We start from the raw sequence: 27261 nt of genomic DNA on the forward strand, positions 1-27261 counted from the left end.
AAACTAGTTTTGGTACTGTAGTTTGCAGCACGGCCACTAGATGACAGTAGCTGCAGTTCATCAGCAGCTCCTCTCAGCAGCACTATGCAATTACGGTTTCAGTAGAGGGCGCCCATGACATAACGTTCTTAAATTGTTGAGCAGGTGTATTCCATTCATCTAATATATGGTAGGCCTAGTGGAAAAATAGAAATATGTATGGCGAGTTACTTTTTTGGACAAGAACATTTCTAAAAAGACTCCTAAATAGAATATTATGACGCATGGCCTATTTACTACATAGTACATACTACATTACTACATGCTAATACTTTAGAAAATAAGGATGACGATAGGTGCAGGCTAGCCTAGGTGCATGCAAGGTTTCAATGGACAATGCATTCCATTCAGTTAGGCTACTTTATGTACCAAATGAATTCTATGTGTGTGTGTGTGTGTGTGTGAGAGAGAGAGAGAGAGAGAGAGAGCAATATAGCCTAGGACTATTCAGAGAGATATATCCATAACAGTGTCAGTAGGCCTACCATTTACTGACTTCATGTTATGACTTACTCTTGATCTAGTATCCTCTGGTCCATGCATGGATGCTCCAACAAACCAAACAGTTTGCTGAGTCGCTGTAGCGCTTCCTCATTTTAGATCGCCTTACTGGGGAATACCCTCCCACCTACCGTTCAATTGGACAAAGCTGTGACGGTGTATACGTGATTTAACCATTCATTGGACAGTGGTACTGTCAAGTTATTACAGACTCAAAGTTGTATGCAAATCACCGTTGAGTTTGGACTGTAGAGGGAGTGATTCACGGACACGGGCTGGAAGAGAGGAAAGGGGGTGGCGTAGTCACAGCACCCGCTTCTCTACCGGGGATATTTTGTATAGCATACATTAATTTATATTCTTATTTAATTGTCCTGTCCGTTTCGTCTGTGGTGAAGATGGCGCAGCCAGACAATAAGAGATTTTTTGAAAATCTTACGGGCTCCGGGAAAGCCATCGCCGTGCTCACGAGTGGCGGGGATGCTCAAGGTAGGCTGCGTGACTGTTGACAGTGCGAGAACGCTGTGACATTGTATCAATGGATGGGCCCACAGAGGGCAAAAAGTATCCAACCAGACAGTCAGATATTGTGTGTTTGGTTGCACTATGCCTAGGCTACGACAGTGACAGATTGATACTTACAGCACAGAATATGATGTCTGTTTAGAATTCCCAGGTGGACACTGTATTAGCACTGGAAAGATGTAATAGCTAGTTAGCCATACCCTTCAAGGTGAAGTCCAATGTTAATTTCTCTGTTTATCCACGTACGGGATGTTTATGACATCACGTAGGTTTGATATCTCGTAGACCTATTCTTGGGTGGTTAATGTAGTTCGTGCTTAAGCCAGTAGGCCTGTCAATTACAGAAGGCTAGATGTTCGTGATGGCCTACGGAAGGCTACTGCATTGCGGAGTTCCGTTCATTTCATGAAGCCTCATGTCTCTACAGCTTCCGCCTAAATAATACGCTTCAACCCATCCTCAGCGTTTAGCCCACTAAATTGTCCTCCGCCAGGATGTCATCATCACTGTTGAGCGTTATGCTTGCGGTGCAAATGAAATAACACGCGTGACTCTCACAAACCAGGAAGTGCCAACTGCATGGTTAACATCATAACCAACTGTGCGCGATTCAGCTGCCGCTATTTTGATGCCCATCATCGGGCATGGGAAGCAAGGGATAGGCTACCACATTATCTTGCGAAACCCACAAATAGCTCCATGTATAGGCTAAGCACAATCAATAGAATCCGGAGATTCAGCTGGAGCCAGGGCCACAGCCGTGTAGTGCGGATGTGCTCTGTGAGTCATGAGAGTAGTGGGTACCGATGCGGTGTATAGGGATGTGTGTACGTGAGGATCTGCAGTCATCGCAGACAGAGTGCGCATACGTCATAGGGAACCCACAGAGAGACATCATGAACTTGCCATGCGCGAGCAAGAGGATGGAAAAACGCAGCAATGTTCATGTCCAGAATGATTCAAATCTGAATATGGCTTAACTGTCTAGTGGCTCTACATAGTTGTCTGGCTGCAGCATTTGTTGTAGGCTACCTAAGCTTAGTAGCAACAGGCAAATAGTCATCAGAAAGATGGAGAGGGGAAAGCCCTTTTCAGTAAGGTAGCCAGTTAAGTCTTTCAAATTCTGATTAACATGTGACAAAATGAAATGTAAGAGAACTGCACCAAGCAGATCGAGAGATCTGTAGGCCTACTGTGAAGAGGCTAGGCAAGCACATTGCAGCCACCCAGTGTGACAAGTCTGTGACAAGGTCATCAAGGACAATTTGTTCTGTTGGTGTAGTGCCCTCAGTATCCATGAGTTCCTTTTAGACTGTATATGACCACACACGTAGCGACCTTGGTCATGGTTGTAGAACTACTGGGCTCTTCAAAAATGGATGGGCTGAGTTTTATACCTGTGAAGTTAACATGACTGAAATTCACGGGTAAGGGATTGAAATATGCACTGCCAGCACACACACAAAACAAAAAGACAACACAAGCAAATACAGTATTTGCCTAATAGTGCCTTTGCCCCTTAGTGATGATGATTCTATTGCCCTGAATATTGCAACGTAAATGACCTGTTGCCTACATATGACTGCTATACATAGATGGACATGCACAGCAGTTTTAGGATCATCTATAGAGCATAAAAAATTGTGAGATTTAGTGTCATATATGTAGATGTAAATTATGTTGATTGCTCGGTTTTTGCATCCATTGCTGTGATGTCTTCCTGAAACAGATACATTTTTGAGTGACACCAGTGGGGCCAGTTAGAGGAAGCTGGCACTGCAGAAGCTGCTCAAGTCCAGTTCATTGCTAATGCATTTTCTGGTAGACCATGAGTTGCTTGGTAACAGCACTGGAGCTTAACAGCTAACATTTCTTTTGCCAATTTGGAAAACACAATGAAACCAGGCCTGCCTGGGAGTCTGCCAGGTTCCACGGTGGCACTCCATTAAAACACACACACACACACACACACACACAGAGAGAGAGAGAGAGACACACAGACACACGCACACAAAGACACACACATGAAGACATAGGCCTAGTTTCTTAACTGTATGTCCCACATTAGTATGCTCTCCCCTCTTTGAGCTGTAATGAGTTCCTCTGAATGCCACACGCTTAGTGAAAGTAGGAGGAGTCAAATGAGCCTTTTACCAAACATGGCATGGAGCTCTGCTCAGGAGCACTCACTCTGAGGCTGATTCACACACAAACACACAAACACTCATATACACATAGAATAATAGAACACATATAGAATGTTGAGTGATAATAATGTTTATGTCTGTTTGCTTAGCAGACGCTTTTATCCAAAGTGATGTATACAACATAGAGTAGTACAGTAGTATTGTTGGTTTTTCAGGAGGCAACACCAGCTTGCTGTGCTTTTCTCATCACTGTAACACTTTCACACTCTCAAGTTGATCCATTTGTTATTCTTTTCTCTGTAAGTCTGTGACTGCAGAGCTGCAGTTTTTAACAGCTTGTTTATTTAATTGGACTGAAGTTCTCTTAACAATTTTCTTCATGTATTTTTTCTTTTACTCATTCTGCATCAATGACCTTTGCTATATCAAATATCTTTACAATAGACTGAATGCTGGACATTTTTATATCTTTATTACTTTTGCTTTAAGGTATGAATGCAGCTGTCAGGGCTGTTGTCCGAATGGGAATCTACGTCGGAGCGAAAGTCTATTTCATCCATGAGGTGAGTTGAGGGTTGAATACTTGTCTTGACAAAACATGAAATAACTTAAAGCCTGACTGGTGGTAAATGACTGGCCTAAAACATGCTTCTATAGAAAGCAGTGTCACTCAAAGTCTCACACACTACATACAGTTCAACTTCAAGCTAACATCACATGCCAGAATTAGGCCTTTGTAAATGTCAGAGCAAGACTACCTATCAGCTCTATGAGCTCCCTAGTCCGGAACACTTACATCAGGGCATGTCCACAAAGACTCTCCAGAGCAAGCCCTTTTGTTTATCATGCAAACATCAAAAGGGCAGATATAGCACCCTGTACATATACTGACAATGTAGAAGCTGACCAGACCATTTGAAAAGGCAGTTTGGTGATTGTCATTTGACTGGAGACATCATAAGCCTTTCCCCCCACCTTTCCCAGTGTTGCAGATGGTTCTATTTGTGTGGTTATATATTATTATTATATATATTATTTAGTTATTATATATGTGTGTAGAAAGTGTTTGAAGGAGTATGTACTATATGAGGAGCCAGGTGCCAGTGTGCGGTCCTCTCACACTGTTTGTTTCTGGAAGTTTCTTCACGTCCCTCCATATGTGTCTGCTTACAGGGATATCAGGGTATGGTGGATGGTGGAGATAACATTAAGGAGGCGACATGGGAGAGTGTCTCTAGTATGCTTCAAGTGGTGAGTGCCCTGGAAAAGCATTGACTAGCTTTGTGAAGTCTTGAGTGAAGTTTGAGCAATTGTAATTAGAAAAGCAGTTCATATGTATAACAGAAAATTCATACAAGACTATAATATATCTAGTCTGAAATATGTATTGTTAAAAGATCTACTTTACCTGTGGATAATAGTTATGTAATATGATCTGTGTTCTCTCTGTACACAGTGCACTTTCAATAGTGCTGTTTTATTGTGGCAAAAGTGGGTGTGCCTTAAAATGCTTGAATGATCAATATGTGAATAATGACTGTTGGAAAAATTCAAAAGCACTTTTGTAGAAACCACTTAGTGAAATAATCCCATCTTGATATTCAGATAATTTTACATTTGGCTTCATTTGTAATGAAATCCTATCGTTTCTAGGGTGGCACAGTCATTGGCAGCGCACGTTGCAAAGAGTTCCGGGCACGGGAAGGGCGGCTGAAGGCGGCACACAACCTGGTCCAGCATGGCATCACCAACCTGTGTGTGATTGGAGGAGACGGCAGCTTGACGGGCGCCAACCTGTTCAGAGAGGAGTGGAGTGGGCTATTGGCTGAGCTGGTGGAGCAAGGTGTGCAGGAGGTTTCTTGGTGTTTTAAGCAGCGCTGCCTGGAAGGTGCTAGGGTTAGACATGGGTTAAGGTTAGGGTTAGGGTTAGTAAACTTAAAACACCATCGAGCGTGCAGGAGAGAGGGCGAGGGACAAGGAGGGGGGCAGGAGGAGACAGTGAGATATATAGGAATGGAGTCCATACAGGTTTATGACGTTCATACACATGCATTCCTGTCTGACTTGGACTTACTAGTGAGAGAATAATTTATTGAGAGAATGAGAATTTCCTTCATGAAGATAGAGCATTCAAGTCTTTGCAGACCACAGAGACAATATCAAAACAGGGAAACATAGCCCAGGGAGGTGGCATGTTGAGTGTTCATGGTACCCTTTACACCTCAGACTAATATGAATTAAATGCACTTACACACAGAAGGACTTATTCACTTTTCCCCTGGAATGCAGTATGTCATTCTATAGACTTCCTTCTGATTTTTTGTTGTTACTTTCCTTGTTTGAAGAAATGCTTTTATTGTTCTTATTTGACCTAATTTTACACATCTCTAGGTATACACCAAAGGTCTCCTTCTTTAGGTAAAATCTTCTTGCTCTCCCTCCAGGGCTGATCGATGAGGAGGCAGCCCAGAGGTATTCGGCCCTGCACATTGTGGGGATGGTGGGCTCCATTGATAATGACTTCTGCGGAACTGACATGACAATTGGAACGGACTCTGCTCTCCACCGAATCATTGAAGTTGTGGATGCAATCATGACTACCGCTCAGAGGTATGTGACTGTTGCATAACTTTAGGAAGTGAATTCATTAATTATATTACTTACTAATTCTGATGTAATGTAACATTTTTCTTTTAGCCATCAAAGGACCTTTGTGCTTGAGGTCATGGGAAGGCATTGTGGGTGAGACATACATTTTGATTGTTGATGTTCCTTTGGTGTGCAGTGTGATAGATATTGATTTGTTTGCATACTCTGTGTGTGTGTGTGTGTAATATGGATTCTTTGAGGGATGATGGTAGCTTGTGGTATACTCACTTTGAGTGTGTTTATCAATGTGGTTTCTGTGTATGGCACAAATCTCTTTATATTTCTGTGTGTGTGTGTGTGTGTGTGTGTGTGTGTGTGTGTGTGTGTGTAGCTACTTGGCACTAGTGAGCGCCCTTGCCTGTGGTGCTGACTGGGTACTGATTCCTGAGATGCCTCCTGAGGATGGCTGGGAGGACAAGATGTGTCAGAAGCTCTCCGCGGTAACCAGGCCTCAGTCCACCCAACTCTAAGCACCAGACCCAATTCAGTCCTAATATATCACTGCTCACTGATTTATTACTCTTGCACTATATCACAGTAGGATAAGTACAGTGTGAGTAATGCTCACATGACACAAGTTTTATTCAGAACGTAGCCTGGAGGTGTCTGGTCATTATATGCTCTTTCACTTCATCAGGGATACTATTTTTTCATACTTTTTCAGACCAGGGATTCTTAGTTAGCCTACTTCATTTAGATTTATTTTATAGTGCTGTATTATAATATGCCAAGTATTTTGACATTGGTGATTGTTGTAGATTATACTTACCATATAAGTCCTTTTTAACATGAGCTGTTGTTTCAGTTTTAGCTCTTATAGTTGAAGTTAAGTCCCTGCCACAGTGCAAGAGATATGAAAAGAGATGTTACTATTATGGAGTCAATTGAATGTGATTACCGGTATCTTATTAAGCTACACTTAGACCCAAACCACTTTAAATCCTTATTTAATCCTTAAAGCACCCTGTGTATATTTTCTGGATGTATAACAACTGTCTCAACTGTCTCAGACACGATCCAGAGGATCCAGGTTGAACATTATTATAGTGGCAGAGGGAGCCATCGACAGACATGGAAAGCCTATAACCTCTAGCATTGTCAAGGATGTGAGTACCTGAACAGGTTGCCGGGGTGGAGACCCAAAGGCATGGAGGCAGCCCACATAGGTGTGAGTGAGTCACATATCAGGCGTGTAATTAACAATCGCTAGGAGAACTGTGCACAGCGTAAAGTGTAGGGGAGTTTTTTTTTTTTTTCCGAAGAGCAGACTACTCACACAAAAGGGCAGCGTCTCCAGTCTTTTGGACTCCCACCCCGACAACTCCTTCCAGTATCTGTAGTGTGTAACATGTTTTTCAACCTCCCCCCACCCCTACTCCCCATAGAACCGAGCAGGCATGAAAAGACTGAATATCATAATTGTAGCCGAGGGTGCCATTGATTGCAACAACAAGCCCATAACGGCGGGCTGTATCAAGGATGTAAGTAGGCTTGAAGCCGTGCTGTCCAGCTCCTGCACTGACCTCGCAGCTGATTCTCAGCTCTTGACCTTTGTGTGGCTTCCCTCTCTAACTGTCTGCCCCTTATATGGAAAGCTGGGGTAAGGTGGCTTCAGTGGACCCCCCTCCTGTTTTGTTTAATGTGCATCTCGCAATCTCTAACTGCTCGCTGTCTACTGCCTGTGTCGTGCAGGATCAATGGAGTATGCTGGCACCATTTCCCAGCTAAGCTTGTCACTTGCTGATGGTTAATAGAGTTTATCTAGACTTCTGTATCTATATCTATACATCTATATATATATATCTATATATATACTTATCTGTAGCAGTGTTTCTCAAACCTTTTCAGACGAAGGACCACTTAACCAATAAAAAAGAAACACACGGACCACCTAGCTAAAAAAAAAAAAGATTAGACCTACTTCAACAGTATATTAGCCTACACAATAGGCCTACTCACTGAACCCCCTTGCTTATTGTCTTTGCACTTTGCTTATTTTGTCAGAGGATTCATATGATTTAAACTGGCATATCTTACATAGACAGTGTTGCAGAACTGTTTGGATTTACATACAAGTTGGTTCAATATTGCAAACAACTCATCTAAATTATATTTTACCACGTCTGCTCGCGGACCACTTGGGATAGCTTACGGACCACCAGTGGTCCCCGGACCACACTTTGAGAAACACTGCTCTATAGCTATACTTCTACTGTATGTGCTATTATGTTAGATAACAGGTCAGACTTTACTTGGATAGTCCCCTTTATCTACACATCTCCAAGTATCTACAGATGCTCAAATTATCAACAAGCTATCTGTTGACACACTCTTAATTACATTTTATGGTTATGATTATGCTTGGGAACAATTTTACATACTGAAGTTAAATCTCAACAGATGATCAGATAAACAGATGATGTAAAGTCTCCATAGGCAGACTATCCAAGTAAAGTCTTACCAGATAATATGTATTCACAATGTAAATAATATATATGGAACAAAATGGTGGTAAAGCATGGTACATATGCAAATATGAGATTAAATAGGTCCTGCAGAAGTTGCTCTGGTACCTTATTTGTAACATTTACATTTATTTGCCTTAAATCCACTGGTGTTGAAACTGAATTCCTCTGAAAACCTTGTTAGACTACAAATGACAATGGAAATCCGAGTTTTATCGAACTCACCAACCTTACTGAGGACGGTCATGTTTTGCATGTAGCCTGCACTTTCTCCCTGAGCCTGTCCACTGCATGTATGCTTATAAACATACCTTTCGCTTCACGAGAAGCATAACAATTTCTGAATTTGATGTTTAAACATGAAATAGTTTTGCTATGTTATTTTGGTTGAAACACTGATATTATTGATATGCTCTCTCTCTGTGCTTCCTCTCCCAGCTGGTTGTCCGTTGCCTGGGCTTCGACACACGTGTGACTATCTTGGGTCATGTCCAGCGGGGTGGCACACCATCGGCCTTCGACCGCATCCTGGTGAGTGGCACCCGGAGAGGGAAGAGGAACTCTGCCCTGCCCAGCCATGCCATGGACTCATAGACATATGAGAGATAGTGGACAGAGGTTTAGGATAAGCCTGTTAGCGGATTTGGCTGCAGCGAGCCACGTGAACACCGACACCACAGCTCAGGGCACTGAGAGGACACACGCAGTATCTGTCTTACAAAGGTGTCCAACATGAAAGAGGAAGTGCGGCTGGTGTTCTGCCCTCTTATATTACTTTTGCAATGTTTTTTTGTTTGTTCTGGCCATCTGTCAGATAAAAGGTTGAGTGATTTACTCTTATTTCTTGAGTTTATTGTGCAGGGCTTTTATCTGAACTAAGATAGGAGAGTGCCGAGAGGCAGGAAATAAGTGTGAGAGAGAATTTGAGTGATTGTGAGAGTCACTGAGTGAAGTGATTACTGTCAGATTCAAACTCCATGGGCACTTTAACTAGTACAACTCCTCCAGAAACTACTGTTCTAGTGCATGAGCAACAAAAATGTGTGTGTGTGTGTGTGTGTGTGTGTGTGTACATATGTTGTAAGTTACTCAAATCTATTTGGTTCTCAGAATATGCTAATTGCGTTGGAGGCTAATTCACCTTTGTCCATCTCTTTTCATCTGCCTCCTCTTGTGTGATCTCTTAGGCCAGTCGTATGGGAGTGGAGGCCGTTCTGGCCCTGCTGGAGACCACAGCCAACACGCCAGCCTACGTGGTGTCTCTGTGTGGGAATCAGTCTGTGCGCCTGCCTCTCATGGAGTGTGTGCAGATGGTAGGTGTTGGAGCACAGCCAAATTCTCTGAAGACTCAGCATGACTAGAAACTAGAGTGAGAGAAGTGTGTGTGTGTGTGTGTGTGTGTGTGTTTGTCTGTGTGTGCGCATGTGCACATGTGTGCTTGTGTGCTTGCGTGTGTGTGTGTGTGTGCATGTCTGTGTGTATGAGAGAGTGTGCATTTTAATGCGAAGAACAAATAGATATGACCACTGTTGTGTGCTTGTGTGTGTGTGTGTGTGTGTGTGTGTGTGTGTGTGTGTGTGTGTAAATATGAGTGCATCTAAATACCCAGCAAGTTGAGGCACAGTGTGTTGCATTGCCATTCAGTCACATCAACTTCATCATTTCTGAAAGGTTTTTTTGTGTGTATCGCTAATTACAGTGACGCAAGCTTCCTCTACCGTGGCCACACAAAGCCCCACTGTGCCTCTCTAAGGCCTGGTTGTGTCCATCTCCCACTCTGCTCTTTGTGTGGTGGACATAGCTTGAAACGATAACATCATTGCCCATCAGAGCTGCAGAGAGACCCCTATTGACATGAATGTACAGACTTACCCTCAGAATAGCCTCTGAAATATGTCTGCAGCCTCTGTCCTTGCTTTGCATACCTGACTCCCGACAGACGTCATAAATGTTAGTCTTGATTAGTTGATGTTTGGTTTAGCTAATCAGTTGTTTTATAATCAAACTAACCTTAGTGAGATGACTTCGGAAAAGGGACAGGTAGAAGCAATGCAATGCTACGGGGTCCATTTGTAGGCTTGTGAGCTAATGCTGTAGATGCGATGTTATTTTTGCCTGCACCCTAATAATATTCAGTAAACATTCTAGGATAAAGCTCAAATGGAATAGAAAACAAAGTCAGCTAAACTGTTGAATTAGAAAATCTTCACATTAACTTGGATTATAATGAAAATTCAGTGTGATTGAATTTACTTATGGCCTGTGCAGATCCCGCAATTTGTTGTAATTTTTTGGGCTTTTTTGCCTTTATTTGGACAGGACAGTGAAAAGTGACAGGAAGTAGGTGGGAGAGAGAGCTGGGGTGGGAATCGGGAAATGACCGCAGGTCAGATTCGAACCTGGGTCCCCGTGGGCACTTGGACCCGTACATGGTACGGGCGCTGTAGCCTGCTGCGCCATAGCTCCCCCAGATTCTGTCATTTTTTGTCTTCCATGTGCTTTTACGATTGACCATGTCAGACTAGGCGGTCAGAGAACCATATATTTTTGCCGCGTCTTGGTTGGGAGGTTGGCCACATTACAAGATTACAGTATGTAGCCTACTGTACTCGTCGCGTGTCGTCATAATGTCAGTGTCAACACGGGAGTCGTAGGAGAATCCCTAAAAAGTCTGACAGTCTTTTGGTCATGGAACGTCGTAAAAAATAAATCGCTGGTCGTTGAATATACTGTATGGCAATAGGTGGGAATTAGGTGGGTGTGGCAAATTGGCCTGAAATTGTGTAATCTGCACTGGCCATAAGACAACCCTAGATACTAGACACTAAATATTATGCAATCCTTACATACTGTTGAAAGTGACCTAGATAGTTAATAGGGCTGTCACTTTACGTTCGAAAATCGATTGCACAATTGATTGGACCAAACAACACAAGTTTCGAAAACTAAAATAGGGAATCGATTTTAACCAAATATTTACACTATTAATTTTAAACGAAATAAAAAAAAAAAAAAGATAGATGTAACAAAATTCACAAACAAGAATATAAGAATATAAAAGAATTCCGAAGTGCAGTAAGCATTGCGAAAGCTAAAAAGAAAATTCCCACCAATTTTACGCACCGGGAACAGCTGTTTTAATCAGCTGCTGTGCTGCTCGTGTTTTGCCAAAAAATGGAGGACAACGCGATCAACCTGTGCGACATGTAGAGAGACGAGTGATAGGCCCTAATAACTTGAGGAGTTCGATGTGGAAGTACTTCAGATTTTTGGTATATCAAACTATGGAGAAGAACAAAGCGGTAGGCTACGCAAACTGTGCAATCGAGTTCTACGTAGGCGAAATTTGTTTGACATTTCTAATCGTAAACACAGACACAGCTACGTTGAAGCCTGCAGTCATGTCACTGATGTAATGGCAGTCCACTCGGCTTACTGGTTTTCGAGAATGTTGCACTTCTGTTTGTCATTGTGCACAAAACTTCACGCCAATAAATCATCAGAAATATTGCTGGCTTGCGTCTGCAAGCGCCCTCTTTACGTTCGTCCTAATGCAGTTGTTTGTGGATTGGCCTATATTTGGCGTTGAAAATGGAAATGTCCTTAGACATAAAAAATCGATTTTACAATCGATTCAATGAACACTTATGTCTCAAAAATCGAACAGGATTTTTTCACAAAAGTGACAGCCCTAATAGTTAATATTAAGCAATAAACTTCTGTTTAACTTGAACTTGAAACAGCCCATTTCCAGTATATGAGATGAATGTAATGCCAGTGTAGTGCCTGAGTGAGTGTTATGTAGTCAAGGTTACCGTGAGTCTGAATGAAAATGATGAAAATTCACTTGTTGATCTGCTTCTCACAGACCCAGGAGGTGCAGAAGGCAATGGATGAAAAGAGGTTTGAAGAGGCTGTTAAGCTGCGTGGAAGGTAACACATGACCTCGTGTCCCCATTCACTACCTCTCCTTATTACCTGTCTGGTCCAAGAGTGGTGGGGGGATTGTCTTTATGAGATTGACTGGACGACTGGATTATAGCAGTCTGGCATGAGCAGCGCTGTGGTCTGGCTCTCCATTGAGAAAAGACGGTCAAAGCAATATGCCTACATCTTTACACCAACAGTCTAGCCTGGGTGAACCCAGATGAACTTGTTAACATTTTTCAGTACTCTGCCTGAAGAAGGTCATCTGACCGAAAGCTTGCACATAGAGTAAAAAAACTTGTTTGCAAAGACTTGAGTGTGCGGATTTTTCTTTACTTTTTATTGAGTTACTTGTTAATCCAGCACCTCAACAGATGAGCGGTAATTTTTAAAACTTTTTCACCATGACTTCCAGGGGTGCAACCAGCAGTGGAATTAAACTTAGGCTAACGCAACAAGTTGTTGCAGTAGTATGTATAATATATATATATAGGTTTTGCTAACAAATGCTTAGGCTAACAAATGCCTTGGTTCACTGAAATGTTTAACTGAGATGATTTTATTTTATGGATGTCACCTGTGATGTCAATTGACTTTTGCCCTGAATGCCACCACACTGTGTTGACTCATAAACAAGTGTGACGAACTAACTTGTGTTACTCCTCCCTCTTTTCCCTCTCAGGAGTTTTGAGAACAACTTGAAGACTTACAAACTGCTGGCTCATCGTAAGCCAGAATCTGAGCTGCCGCATGTGAGTTTCAGTTGCCATTGTTTATTTCTTGGTCCCTAGGCATGCAACAGCTCTATTGGTCAAACTTGCCCTATTTGTCCCTACAGACAGACAGTCCGTTTGCGTCAGTAGAATCTTACAGCTGTTTATATTTTGTGTGTGTGAGAAAGAGAGAGAGAGAGAGAGAGAAAACTGTGCGTGTGTCTGTCTGTCTGTCTGTCTGGGTGTCCATGTACAGTACATGTGAATGCAAAGGTTTTTGCATGTCTGTGAAAGTGTAGTAGTTTTGGGTCTGAATTCTGCTCATCTAATGGTCCTTTACGCGACCAGAAATTGCCTCATCTTGTCGTTCCTGCCCTTCAGACCATACTATACTTAAGCTATAATTACCACTTGTATATTTATACAACCTCCATTTACAGTAGGTTGTACAGTGGAGACCTGAACTTCAGGTTATATAAAACCACTCAATGTAATTGTGTTGGGCATTTGCGAAGCAGCACTCATAATCACACATACGTCATATTGTCTCTGAAGGTGGAATTATATAACACTTGAGTATGGTCCAGCATAATCGAGCATCTGTTTCATGCAGATATAGAAGAGCATCAGATTTCATTTTGTACCTTAGCTGAACATGCCTGTCATAGTCTTGCAGTAGCTGGGGGTTGTGTAGTGTAAGGTTGTGTGTGTGTGTGTGTGTGTGTGTGTGTGTGTGTGTGTATTGTTTGTGGTTAACTGATGACAAAAGGATGTGTATTGATTGTCAGTGTGCTGGCTGTCCAGCTCCCCTACAGCGGGACAGTCTTGTCTCAGAGGGGGGATAAAGGGAAGGGCCGGGCACTCTGCTGTGCTTTGGCAATAATCAATCCTCAGCCAAGGCCTCAGTCAGGCCTGAGGGCGTTCACACTCAGGGCCCCTACTGAGCAAGAGAACAAAATGGAAAAGTGACACACAGCAGTTCTCAACTATGTCAGAGAGAGAGAGAGAGAAAGAGAGAGAGAGAGAGAAAGATGAAGGAGCAAGAAAAAAACATGTGTGCTGTATCTGCATTGCATTGCATTATTGCATTGCATTTGCATTACTTGCATTGCATTATTGCAGAACTTTTTCCAACAGCTGTGTTTATATTTTGGGGAGGATAAGTTATCCAGCATGAAGTGGTTTGAAGTTTGCATGTAGAATGTTAATGTGTGGGTGCCTAGCTCTACTGTGAGTGCATGCATAAGTGATCCTATGAGAGCATTACAGGAAAGACCAGGCCAGGCAACAACAAAACTGATTTCTGGTGTCTCATCTCTCCCTCATCTCTCCCCTTCCCTTGGCAGAGTGGCTTTAACGTGGCTATACTAAATGTGGGCGCCCCTGCAGCAGGCATGAATGCAGCAGTGCGCTCTGCAGTAAGGGTAGGCATCTCCGAGGGACACAAGATGTTTGCTGTCAACGATGGTTTTGAAGGCTTCTACAAGGGACAGGTAACTTTCCAGAGCTCTTACCATCTGAAGTATTTTGTAAGGTACCACAAATGTCAGTTTTATATACACAATCATTGAACCATATTGTCATATTCAGCTGTATCAGAACATGTTTGTATCCATTATTGCCTTTTTCTGTGCGCTTGGGTAAAAGTCATATGATGACGCATGCTAACTCACTCATGTTTAGTGTTTGGTATAGCCTCCCATGCCCTGTGAATTTTACAGGCCACATGAAAGTCAGCAGCTGTGTGCTGTGCTCTTGCCATGGCCCTCCGATCTTTGTTGGGTGAGGTTAAGCAGCAGGCAGCTAAGAGGCCCAGATTATTGTAAACTACTTAACCTCAGTTCTATTCCTCTGCTCTCACCTGCCTGTGTGAGTTTTGACCAACAGAGGGCACCATTTAGCTTTTTTATTCAAGAAGTGAGCCATCCTGGAACCAGTAAGCCCGTCATAAGTATTTAAGATCAGTCCGTATATCCTTTTTATAGCTAGAGACACACCAACTCAAACTTCTACCTTCGATGTGTCTAATGCTTTAGCCTCTGTGTTACCCTTTCATAGCAACACACCTTTATCAATGACTTTTACACATAACCCTCATGCCTACATATTTTTGACATATATACACATCATTCGAACCAAGAAAATCGGTGTATCTGTTATGATACATTTGAAGACATGCAAACAATTAATCATGTGTGGTTTGTGTATTGAAATAGGTTGCCTTTTATGTGGCCAACCAGAATAACCCACACTTTTCTTAGAAAGCCCAAGAGACCAAGTCCCCTCTGTAGCTGTCTGTGTGTGTCTCTAATTAGGTCAAACCAGCTCTTCCTAACAGGATTAGAGTAAGGAAGGTGACTGGACCACAAGACACAAACAAGAAATTATATTATGTGTCTCAAACATGCACCACATTCCGTGGCAATCTAAGTCGGAGTGGCATCTGAGTGAAAAGTAAAAGCTATTATGCGCTGCTGCTTGTAGATATGACCTTCCTGTATGACTGTATGCTGTCACTTCCTGTGTCAAAAACGTGTCGGTCTCTATAAAGTTCTTTGTGGTCTTGCATTGAGCTGAGTGGCCATTTTTAGAACTACTCGTCACTCAGGAGCTGATGTGCTAAGAGAATAGCGCCTGTTTCATGCCTTATTTGCACCTTAAGACATGGCATGGTGTACGAACAGACCGCAGAGACAGAGTGAAAATGCATTTTGCCAGGCACAGGAAAGCTGTCAGACTGTGCTCGTCTTATTCATGCATATGCATTTATGGGAAATAAGAAGGTCAAGGAAAAAGTGGGAGTACAGTATAGTGCAAAAACAAGAGAGATCGATTACGTTTTCTGCAGTGAAACATGTCCGCCGTGTAAAACCAGATGTAATCCAGACAGAATCCATTCTGTGGCATTAGTTAAAGTACATTGTCATAACAAATCAATAAAAATAATTGTGTTAAGATGTTTCACTGAATGTGGTACTTGTGAATGTGGTGTGTGTGTGTGTGTGTGTGTGTGTGTGTGTGTGTGTGTGTGTGTGTGTGTGTGTGTGTGTGTGTGTGTGTGTGTGTGTGTGTGTGTGTGCATGCTCCATCAGATTAGAGAGATCAAGTGGGCAGACGTTGGTGGTTGGACGGGTCAGGGAGGCTCTCTGTTAGGAACAAAGCGGTAGGTGAAATGACCCCAGTGACAGTCTTCACTCAGACTTCACTGTAGGCTACTTATCATGTTAACCCTCACTAGTATGTGGTAGACCTGTGCTTTACAGGCGTCAGCTGATCTCCATGCATTCTTACTGCGCCTATCAAAATGTTTTATATGATGGACAACTATGGCCATGTCAGTCTTGACATCTGATAATTTCCTAAAATACAAGTGTTGCTGGTGTATGCCTTCAGGTGTTGAAGCCTATGTATGTGTCTTTTTTTAGGACACTTCCTGCTAAACATGTTGACAAAATTGCAGAACAGATACGGCAACACAACATCAATGCATTGCTTGTCATTGGTGGATTTGAGGTATGACTTAATTCTTAATGTGTTAATAGTTTGCAATGTGAAAAATCTATCTTTATTTTTCCCCTAGTAGGATTAATATGTTAACATAATTTTCAAACTTCACAAATGTGTGTTCATTCAGTGAAGACCAAAGACCTTTATATAACTGTTGTTACTGTGCTATTGTAAAATTGATTGAAATGTTTAACTAACCTGACCCATCCTTATCCTTCAGTCTGTTCCTTGCAATTGCAGATTACACCTTATGAATTCATTCACATTGATATACTTGAGATAATATAGACCGTTATCCATGCCCTATATGAAGTAATTAAAACGATTGTATAATATATGCAGTAATTACAACCATTTGATAGAATTTTCTACAATAAACTTTTGTGATTCTTTATTTGATAAAGATATAATCTATTTTGGCCCTTTGACTTTTTTATGCAGAGAGATGGTAATTGCTCTCACAAATGATCCTTTTACTTCAGCAAAGCCATCATAAATATCAATTACAGATTGTGTTTGTTAATCTCTCATAACTAGATTGTGTTAAAGCCCCAATGACATCATACAAATGAGCTCACATAGACACATAATTCAAGTTATTTCCCCCCAGTAAAACTGACATGTAGAAATGAATTCAGCTGCTTTTTTCTTTTCCTTTAGTCATTTCATGCTTTCCTGTAAAAGGCTCATCTCTTCTATTCTCTCTTTCTGTTTTTCTATTCTCTTCCTTCTCTCTGTGTGCTTGTCTGTCTGAGAGTTATGTGGTTCTAAGTTCACCTGTTTATTATTTGTTTGTCTCATGTTTAAGATTATACTATATGTCCCATGTGTTTGTTATGTCATATCTGTCACTGTCCATCCGGTATGTGTGTGTGTGTGTGTGCATGTGTGTGTTATAGTTAGAGAACACTGCATTTGTCTCTCTCCTTGTACATGCATATATATATATTTGTACCATGTATTTATGATATTTAACGCATATATGTTTGTGTATACAGTGTATATATATATAGTGTGTGTGTGTGTGTTCGGAGTGGTACCTGTCTGTCCTCTCGCTGCCCGCTGTAATAGCCTTTGGCTCCTCCCCTCGGCGCATCAGTCCTTCACTCCTTTCTCCTAGCAACCCCCAGTCTCCACTTTGCCCACTTCCACTACCTCCTCACCCTTGGCAGTGCCAGTCTAAATGCCCGGCTCTGCCATGCCCACAGGCCTACCTGGGACTGTTGGAATTGTTAGCCGCCCGTGGGAAATATGACGAGTTCTGTGTGCCCATGGTCATGGTGCCCGCCACAGTCTCCAACAATATACCGGGCTCAGAATTCAGCATTGGTGCAGATACTGCGCTGAACGCCATCACTGACGTAAGTCGGGCTGGCTGGCTCTGAACCTGGCAGCCAATCGTATCGTCTCATCTAGAGAGGGGTGGGGCACTGCCACTGAACCGCCACCCCCTCTCTCCTTTCAGTTCCCCTCTTTACCAGCAGCCAGCCAATTAAACTAGCCAGCAGCAACATAATCAAAGTAGGCACATCTGGGTTCAAGTTCACCTGAAGAGCACAACTGAAACCTCAATTAAAAATTTGACTTAACCTGTCTTGATAATATGCAACTAATATGTCACTCACCAATGTCCAACTCATATAAAGTTAGTCATTGAACACTGCCACGCATGATGCTGAGCAGTTTTTCTGTACCCGATTTCAATTAACTACTAAAGCATAGCAGTGAGTGTTGAGCTGGACTGAACCCTTGTTAGCTGTTGTGGCGAGGCCTGGTAAAGCTTGGGGGGAGCTCAGGTAAGTGTTTGGTGATGACATGGAAAGGGCATGCTGTGCTGTCGGCTGCGTCTGTGCCTGCCATGTTACTCAGCCTAATAACCTCCTTCCCTCCAACCACTGACCACCCACCCCCTCATCCACCTTCAATCCCATCAGCACATTATGCTAACGGACACCAACAAGTGTCATGCAGGTTTTTAGCAAACACGTGTAGTAGTTGCTGCTGATATAGAATTCACTTACATCACACTTCCATTGAGTAAGGTCACCACAGTCTCATAGTCTCAGATTCACAGCTTTGTCTGATTACACAGACAACTGTGCCAGTATTTAGAATCTGACTGTGAGGCTCACTAACAACAGCAACAGTGCTGACATGTCAGTCAGCCTGATTAGATTAGAACGTCTAACATGATTCACCTCTAACAACATGTGTTAACCCACTAAAGAAGTCAGAAAAGGGATGGTGGGAAAAGCTAATACCAGTGTATGTGTGCAAACCAAATGAGGAAGGAAGAGCATTGTGTGAGCCACCAGTAGTGAGTGGAGGATTAGGAGGTCGCTAAAGGGGTAACAGTTAGGAAGCATAGGTGTCCCACTGATCATCCTCATATGCAGATAAGCAGTTCTGTCCCCACTTCACCCCACCACCACCACCAATTCCCAGTATCCCAGATCCCCATCATACTGCATTGGACCTGCTGTGTGTGCTGCCAAGCTGCTGCCACTGCCAGTGCCAGTGAGTCATGCTCTCTGCTCACCGTCCACAAATTCCTTATAGACATGGTAAAATGTGTGTGTGTGTGTGTGTGTGTGTGTGCGCTTGCGCGTGCGTACGTGTGTGATTCCTCAGAACATCCATCCCCCTGTACTTCCTCTCATAGCCCCTTCTCACCCCACCACCATCGGCTCACCATCCCACCCCCACCCCACCCCACCCCCCCACTAGTGGGGAGCCATGATTGCGATCAGCGGGCGAGCGGCAGGACTCCGGGTGCTCTCTGTCTCTGCCAACACACACTCTCCTCTCGTCCCCTCCCCTCCACCACCACCACTGCCCACCACAGCTGCTCTAACTGAAGTGTGTATGTTTGTGTGTTTGTGCGTGCATCTGTGTGTATGTGTGTGTGTGTGTGTGCCTTGCTGGTGTCGTGCTCTGGCTGTAGGCTATAGAGTGTTTGACGCAGCTCTTTGAGGCTCGTTCCAAGTTTGAGGAGTTTTGCATCCCCATGTGTATGCTGCCTGCCACCATAAGTAACAATGTGCCGGGCACCGACCTTAGTATCGGGGCTGACACTGCCCTCAATGCCATCGTGGAGGTAAGCCGCCCGTGCCTTTCCCAGCTTGCACAATACTTCTACTGTAATTTGATTTTAATGGAGATTGTTTTAGTTTTATACATTTTATGTCACCTGTGATTTGCATTTTGTACTTGGAGATTATGAACTTTATTATTTTAGTTTTGATCTTGTGTTGGTTATGAATGCTTGATTTTGAAGTGTTGTGTCTGAGTGCAGTGCTGCACGTTGTCGAGTGGCATTTTGTCTGAGGATTGCCCAATGCCGTCACTAGGTCTTCCAGTGTTTATTCACGGCCAAAATCTTAAATAGTTAATAATTTCGCAAGTACAGAAGCATATCTGTAATGGTGTGCAATGTCTGTGTTTGCTCATGAATTTAAGATAAGATTAAGAATGTAGGTAATATGGGTAGTGAATTTAGTGATTAATCAATAATGGTATTGTTTGGGACAGCAGTGTTGTGGATTAGCAAATAATCAGAGTTTAGCTGAAAATGTGGCCTTGCAGGCCCTACATACCAGATACCCGAATGAATAGAAAAAGTGCGAGTGAGATGTCTGCTTGTTTTTGCAGCTATTGTTAGCTTTCCCCTGGCCATGCAGAGAGACAGAAAGAGCCAGTGTTGGGTAATCACTGTTATGAAACATGAAGCATTCCAGAGGAGTGCAAGCTAAGTTCACAAGGCTAAAACTCTGTGTGTGTGTGTCTGTATCTGTGTGTGTGTGCGTGTATCTGTTTCTGTGTGTGTGGATGTACACTTGTGTATGCAGACGTGTGATCGTATCAAGCAGTCGGCCAGTGGTACCAAACGGCGCGTCTTCATCATTGAGACAATGGGTGGCTACTGTGGATACCTGGCCACAGTGGGGGGACTGGCAGCAGGAGCTGATGCAGCTTATATCTATGAGGAGCCTTTTGACATCAGAGAGCTACAGGTAGAGTGCACTGAGTGTGTCTACAATGTCTCTCTCTCTCTCTCTCTCTCTCTCTCTCTCTTTCTTTCTCTCTTTCTTTCTTTCATTCTTTCTTTCTCTCTCTTTCTCTCATACTCTTGCTATTGCTGTCAGCATCATATAATCATCATCAGATGTGATAAGAAAATGTACAGCATAAGAAACTTTCAACAGTGCCCTCTACTGGTCATGTTCTGATGGAACAATGGTGGTGTTTCAGGCTAATGTAGAGCACTTGACTGACAAAATGAAGACCAGCATTCAGAGAGGACTGGTGCTGAGGTAAGGTTTTTGTTTTATCACACTTTTTCACACATTTTGTTTTTTATAGGGAAAGGCCAAAGATAATGTGTGATTGATCACTTATCTAATCACTGATCTTTTACTGTTTTTTTATTCTGTTTGTATGTCTTTTATTGTTTTTACACTGTTTTTATATGTCCTGTAATGATTATTTATTGTATTTATTGTGTGCACCCAGTGGAGTAGCGCTCCTAATTTTGTTGTATTGTAAAGTAGAATGACAATAAAGGCGTTCAATTCAATTCAATCATATTTTTGCTCCTCTGCAGGAATGAAAACTGTAATGACAACTACACCACAGACTTCATCTACCAGCTCTACTCAGAGGAAGGCAAGGGAGTGTTTGACTGCAGGAAGAATGTCCTTGGACACATGCAACAGGTTAAAACGCATGGACACTATGTGACATACAGACGTACACACACACACACACACACACACACACAAAGAAAGAGAGAGAAGAGAGAGTGAGAGAGGTATAATAATGTTACATTGCTTTCACAGATCATCTCCATGAGCAGTTACCACAGTAACTACCCCTGAACCACATTTATATTAGAGAGAGTAACTCAATAGAAATAGACACAGCCGTGAGATTGATTGAGTAGTGGATTATGTATAATGTAACTTTTTGGTCTCCTCTTTTTCATTCAGTATTAGTACCTGCAGTACCTGTCAATGAGTTAGTCATAGGTAGAGTGAGTAGCTAAGTTTGCGTCTGAACGCCTACAGAGTTGCTTGACAAGACTGGCTGCTAGCGTTATTTATTCAGGCTATTATTTTCAAAGGGTATGCTAGCTCATACCTCTGGGTTGCTTTGCATTGAGGTTATATTTCAGACTTGACAAACTCCTATGGTACAGAAAATCCTTACTGCAGAAATTGCAGAGAACAATGCTCCTGTCAACAGTTCCATGTGGGCATTATTTAAACATAAATGTTCCATTCACTGGACCAAGCAATGCTTTCTTGTCTGCCTCCTTCAGTCACTACAGTCACTGTGGCTAGAACTGCACTGGGTCAAAGGTCACTATGGAATGTGATTAATCAGCATTCATTTTTTAACACATTTCTTTCTGTGATTAATAGAAATGTGTTATTTTGACAGCCCTAGTTTAAATCCTTGGAGGTTTAAGTGAATGGAGGAAATCAGTCTACTCAAGTAATACATCTTCATGTGCAACAATCCAAAGCCATTTCATATGCTTGGCATTCACCACTGAGTAATTGCATGGGACTGTCTGCCATTGTAGTACAGTGGGTCATGGTTAAGTGAGGCCAATGAAACAGTCTGGACTAACAAGGACATTCCAGCAGTGAATAACAAACCTTTCTGTCCGCTCACTAAAGGGAGGTGCACCATCTCCATTCGACCGCAACTTTGGGACCAAGATATCTGCCAAGGCCATGCAGTGGATCACCAAGAAGCTGCAGGAGACGTACAGGCAAGGTACAAGGACCCTTTCACTTCTACAGCAGTAGGACAAATGAACAAACAAAAATAAGTGCTAAAAGACATCAAGAGATTGGTTGTGTAAAGTGTTTAGACATGTACTGTAATGTGTACTTTACTGCCATGTGTGTGTGTGTGTTTGTTTGTGTTTTTTTGTTTGTTTGTGCATGTATCAGACCATAGCTATGCATTCAAAAAAGCTTGCAAAAAGTGTTGCAACTAATCATGTAAATTGTATGTACAGTGTTGATTTTGCTGTTAAAGACTTTTTCTGTCTCTGCTTTTATATTATTGCTATACTTTGGGATGACAGATGAAGGTAACTAATTTCAGCATTTACTTGGCTTTCTTAAAACATCGATCATTTGCATTCCCCCAAATAAAATTAACTGTAGTGATGAAATGTAATTACTAAGTTAAAGATGACAGTATTGATCTGGATACAGTAAACAATCACTTAAATGCAATCCCGAACATTGCATACAGATAAATTGCACTGTATGTGAATGCAATTGACAGTTAAGATGCAGTTAATTTTATGGGGCCTACTCAGTACTACAGGTAGCATATCATTCATATTATTCTAGTGAGAGTCTTTTTAGGGGGTATTTTTTAACTCATTATTAACTGTGCTAACCTTTTATTCACTCATGTAGAAGACAGCAGTAATAATATATGTTTAAATGTTAAGTGTTTGTAAGATTTGTATGATTACAATATATCACTCACTGATTTATGTACTATTTTTTATCAAATGTCTTTGTCTGTGTGTGTGTGTGTGTGTGTGTGTGTGTGTGCGCGCCCTCGTCCAGGGAGAGTGTTTGCCAACACCGAGGACTCGTGCTGTTTGCTGGGCATGCGGCGGCGTGCACTCATCTTCCAGCCCGTGGTGCAGCTCAAGGATGAGACGGACTCTGTGTAAGGCACCCGCCACTCGCTCCTCCAGAGCCACACAGCTAACAAAACCTGCATATCTAACCACATCTTTTCACTCCCACCTGAAGTATGCCTATCTCTCTTATTACACATTCACTGGGTCGAAACATTGTTATTTGCAATGTCACAGTGATTTATTAAGCAATAACAGGATTTGTTTGCTCTTTGTGAAGCAAGAATCCATGACTGTGGCTAGCTTAACTACTTGCTGCAGGTGTACACATACTAAAATATGGCAAGAATATTACAAGAACATTCCTGATTTTTATCAAGCCTGTCTGCTGAATGCTAAAAACTACTGACTAGAACGCAACAAGAATATCCATTCTCAATTCATTCAACACTTATCAATGTGGGAACTAATGTGAAAAGCTGGAATTAACTAAAAAATCTTTATGGTAAAAAGCATTTCTGAATTGAGCTCCAAAAGAATCCCCTCAATGACAGAAAAAGACTGGAAAAGATTATAATCATTGTTTGCTCCTCAGACTGATATTGATGTTCATGTCACAACAGTCAAAAAGCCATGTACTCAGAATGTTCACCATTTTGCCTCTTTGCTTATTGGTTTCTAATATGTTTTCAGTAAATCTCCTGCATCAGATATTTGTTACTGCATTGGTCCAGTATTGCACGGCTGTCCTCACGGTTCTCTCTCTCCTCTCCTGTGCAGCCATCGGATCCCTAAAGAGCAGTGGTGGCTGAAGCTGCGGCCACTCATGAAGATCCTGGCCAAGTACAAGACCAGCTACGACGTCTCCGACTCAGGCCAGCTGGAGCATGTGGTCCGCAACCGACCCAAAGATCTGGACGCCTCTACCCTCTGAGCCCGCCTGCACTGCAGGGGTCAGAGTTCACCGGTCGGAGGGCAGAAGGAGGAGGAGGGCGGCGTGTTTGCCATGAGGCAGACGATGTGTTCGATTAGTGTACCGTAACCCAACTCTTGTCATTTTGTCACCTTGTAAAATGTCACCCCTCTTTTTTTTTTCGTCAACATTTATTGTAGGCGAATGCTAGTGGCCAGTCTTAGGTGAGTCGAGTGTTATTTGCGCTTATTGTCTGTTCTCCCATCCTGCTGCCATGGAAATGACACATACATATATATGTCAAATCCATAAACTGCACTTTCTCGTAAGAGGATAGATGATAGTTCCACCTGTCTGGAATTGAAGTTCACCATATTTAACTGTTCCTATGAGATTGATGCCATGCTTTCCCATACAAAAGCACAGTTCGATGTGTGAAAGTGTTTCATCATCTTAAAAAAAGATAAACGTTGAGTCGTTTGTTTCCTTGAATAATAAATCATGTGCACATGACTGAATGACTGTCTGTTATTTTTAATGACTCCTCGACTTATTCTATGGTGGTCATATAAGCAGCAAGGCCAGATCACATAATACAAGAAAGTTCAAACACTAATTTTAGTCCTTAGCTGCACATTATCTCAGAATGGGATCATGTAAAGCAGAGTTGTTACAAATCATGAAGCATTCTACATCTGGGAGTCCATAAATAAAATGTAATGGAAAACCCTGTACTGTCACATAATCAGTGGTAATCTCCTAGAACTGTCAGTAGAGGGCACTACAGCACTGTTGTGGCATATAACTGGGCTGTGCGACATGCAGTCGAATTCGACTGTCCATGTAGGGACTCTGTCAAAAATGGCCTCAGCTCCTCATTCTTATATTTATTACAGATATGGATGTAGAAATGTGTGAATGTGTCTGTGTGTGTATCATCTTCCCTGCATATGTGTGTGTGTGTGTACATATATATTGTAGGACATCTAAAGTTTTAATTATAAAGGTGTATTCTGTCATTCTGAAAGGGGATTTCAATTTCCCTGGGGTCCAGTCAGATGTGGGTGTGTATCTCAGTGGGCCTGTGTGTATAATTGGACTGCTATTTCACACCTAAATGGATTTTCTTAACAATCCGTCCTGAGTCCTGAGCAGTTTGGTGAATGTCTGCTTTCTGTGTGTGTGTGTGCAGGTGGGTAGACTTGCTTAAGCCAACACACTCTCTTGTAAGCAGAGAAGAGAAATGCGACAAAGTACACTTTTCCATTGTCACCGTGAGGGGGATCAGAATTAATGACCAGTAAGCAATGCGTTAGTAAGAATTAGATACTGCTCTTTCTCTCTCTCTCTCTCTCTCTCTCTCTTTCTCTCTTTCTCTCTGTCTTTCTGTCTGCACTCAAGGCTCAAGGTGTTGGCCTTCAGCCTGCTTCCCAAAGCACAAAATTAGCAAACCCAATCATTTGCTTTGATTTAAGAATGCAGAATGAGCCTGTGGGGGTCATATGCACGCATAGGTAATCAATAGCAATTACCATTTCATTTCTTTCTTTCTTTCTCTCTTTCTCTCCCCCTCTCCCTCTCTCTCAATCTCATGCACAACTCTAATCTCAGATTTATTAAAAGCCTTTAAATGATGGACAACTGGTTACATTAAAGTGTGTGTGTTAGGTATGTTGTTTATAAGTGTATGTGTGTGTGTGTGTGTGTGTGTGTGTGTGTGTGTGTGTGTGTTTACCTCCACACCTCATACCCATTCAGCATGTCACTCCCTCCAAAACGTGGTCCCCAATTACATGTCAGGGCTAAGCCATGCAAATGACCCAGCAAATAGCCTATTTAGATTAAACAGACTTTAATTTCAGGAGCCTCTCAGGGAATGCTTCGCCAGGCAGATTTTAGTCCCTGATTCTTAACACACGTGGCATGGTGAGTGTGATGTATGATACTGGATGAAATTCCAATGTTGTAAACAGAAAAATACCCGCAGTGGCTAAAATAGATTACTTGAAAGCCACTGCGATAACAATAGTAACGAGAGCCAATAAATCTCGGACTGTGTTATTAAAAAAGCAATATTTCGCTTTCCACTATATGCTGTGAGTGAGTGTGTGTGTTTGACATATAGACCAGGATGAATATTTATGAAGGAATAAATCCATGCAAAAATAAACAAGAGTAATAAGTTTGAGCGAGTGCTGTTCGAAAGAAAAACAGCCGGTAGTCACGCAAACTCCAATCCAGGCTGATTTCCCTTCTACTTGGCTTGGAGACAAATTGAACATGTGTAGAGCAGTGACTCCATTAACTGTAACATTGGTTAAAGACAAGGTATTGACTGACCAGCACCCACCATAAGCAGGTTTAAGGAAGCACAAGTGAGGCACTGCCATGAGAAACAGTGGGGGGAAATGAAGCCAGGTGTCTCGATGCACATCTTACTTAATCTGCAAATTGTAGGAAGAGAGAGTTGCCTTGTATTACTGCTGCATATTAAGTTTTCTGGCCACCCTTCCTTTTAGTTTGTGATTGACTTAAGCCCCCTTTACCTGCCCACAAAGACCAGGAGGCAAGGCCAGAGGACATGATGGTAAATGAGTCTTACAGTGCAACACTCCCCACAGGTCTACCATTAAAGCAATTTTTATTTTTATTCTTGTGGAAAGGGAAATGTATCCCTTATTTGAATATTTGCGATTTTCACTACAAAGATAGTGGACAGTGGATGCATCTCTGAATCTCCAAAAATGAGCATATAAGTGCTTTTCTGAGGCCATCTTTTTTGAAGCTGACTGAATATCCTAAAATAGTTTCACTGAAACAACAGCTTTACAAGTATAGATGGTGAAATCAACAATATGTGTAAGGGTTTCAACAAATAGAATAGAAATAAAATAGAGTATAAAAAGCAGTGTAGAAATATAGGACTTTTATTTCATTCTGTTAATAGGAACCTCACCAACATCTCAATGGCTGTCAAAGCTGTGTGATTTCTTCCAAGAACTTGGGGTATCGGCCACTGGATTGCTTTTATATTCATTTAATGAAAAAGGCTGCCAACATCCATTGCTGTTGTATGGAGAAGAGCTAGCTGGACATCATCCTTTTGTCACACACACACACACACGCACACACACACAAACACGGACACGGACACGCACACACACACACACACACACACACACACACACACACACACACACACACACACTTACATACACACACACACAATACCACTTTGACAGGAGAGGATGATGACCAG

General features: G+C 42.2%; 1 protein-coding gene across 8 annotated transcripts; it reads left to right on the top strand.

Moving 5' to 3' along the window:
• The first annotated feature begins 796 nt into the window (after positions 1-796).
• On the top strand, positions 797-24515 carry pfkpa (phosphofructokinase, platelet a). 8 transcript variants are annotated; one of them, XM_042067555.1, is made up of 23 exons: positions 797-1029; positions 3702-3775; positions 4386-4463; positions 4866-5055; positions 5657-5822; positions 5910-5954; positions 6193-6301; positions 6872-6967; positions 8765-8857; positions 9514-9639; positions 12195-12259; positions 12936-13005; positions 14313-14459; positions 16059-16129; positions 16392-16479; positions 17682-17834; positions 20322-20486; positions 20725-20786; positions 21077-21188; positions 22158-22257; positions 22574-22579; positions 23073-23178; positions 23870-24515. In XM_042067555.1, exons 1-23 carry the CDS (start codon positions 939-941, stop codon positions 24021-24023), a joined length of 2367 nt encoding a protein of 788 aa, XP_041923489.1. In that variant the 5' UTR covers positions 797-938; the 3' UTR covers positions 24024-24515. The 8 variants fall into 8 exon arrangements, with proteins under 8 accessions (XP_041923489.1, XP_041923494.1, XP_041923488.1 ...); XM_042067560.1 differs by lacking the exon at positions 22574-22579 and adding an exon at positions 19469-19570 and having other exon boundaries at positions 17682-17738; XM_042067554.1 differs by lacking the exon at positions 6872-6967 and adding an exon at positions 7247-7342.
• Positions 24516-27261: the final 2746 nt, after the last annotated feature.

The sequence above is a fragment of the Alosa sapidissima genome, chromosome 17 (genome assembly GCF_018492685.1).
Source record: "Alosa sapidissima isolate fAloSap1 chromosome 17, fAloSap1.pri, whole genome shotgun sequence".
Lineage (NCBI taxonomy): Eukaryota > Metazoa > Chordata > Actinopteri > Clupeiformes > Clupeidae > Alosa > Alosa sapidissima.

Coding starts and splice junctions, on each gene's coding strand:
- pfkpa (XM_042067555.1), top strand. CDS start 939: ATGGCGCAGCCAGACAATAAGAGATTTTTTGAAAATCTTACGGGCTCC. Junction 1,030..3,701: donor GAGTGGCGGGGATGCTCAAG/GTAGGCTGCGTG, acceptor TTTTGCTTTAAG/GTATGAATGCAGCTGTCAGG. Junction 23,179..23,869: donor AAGGATGAGACGGACTCTGT/GTAAGGCACCCG, acceptor TCTCCTGTGCAG/CCATCGGATCCCTAAAGAGC.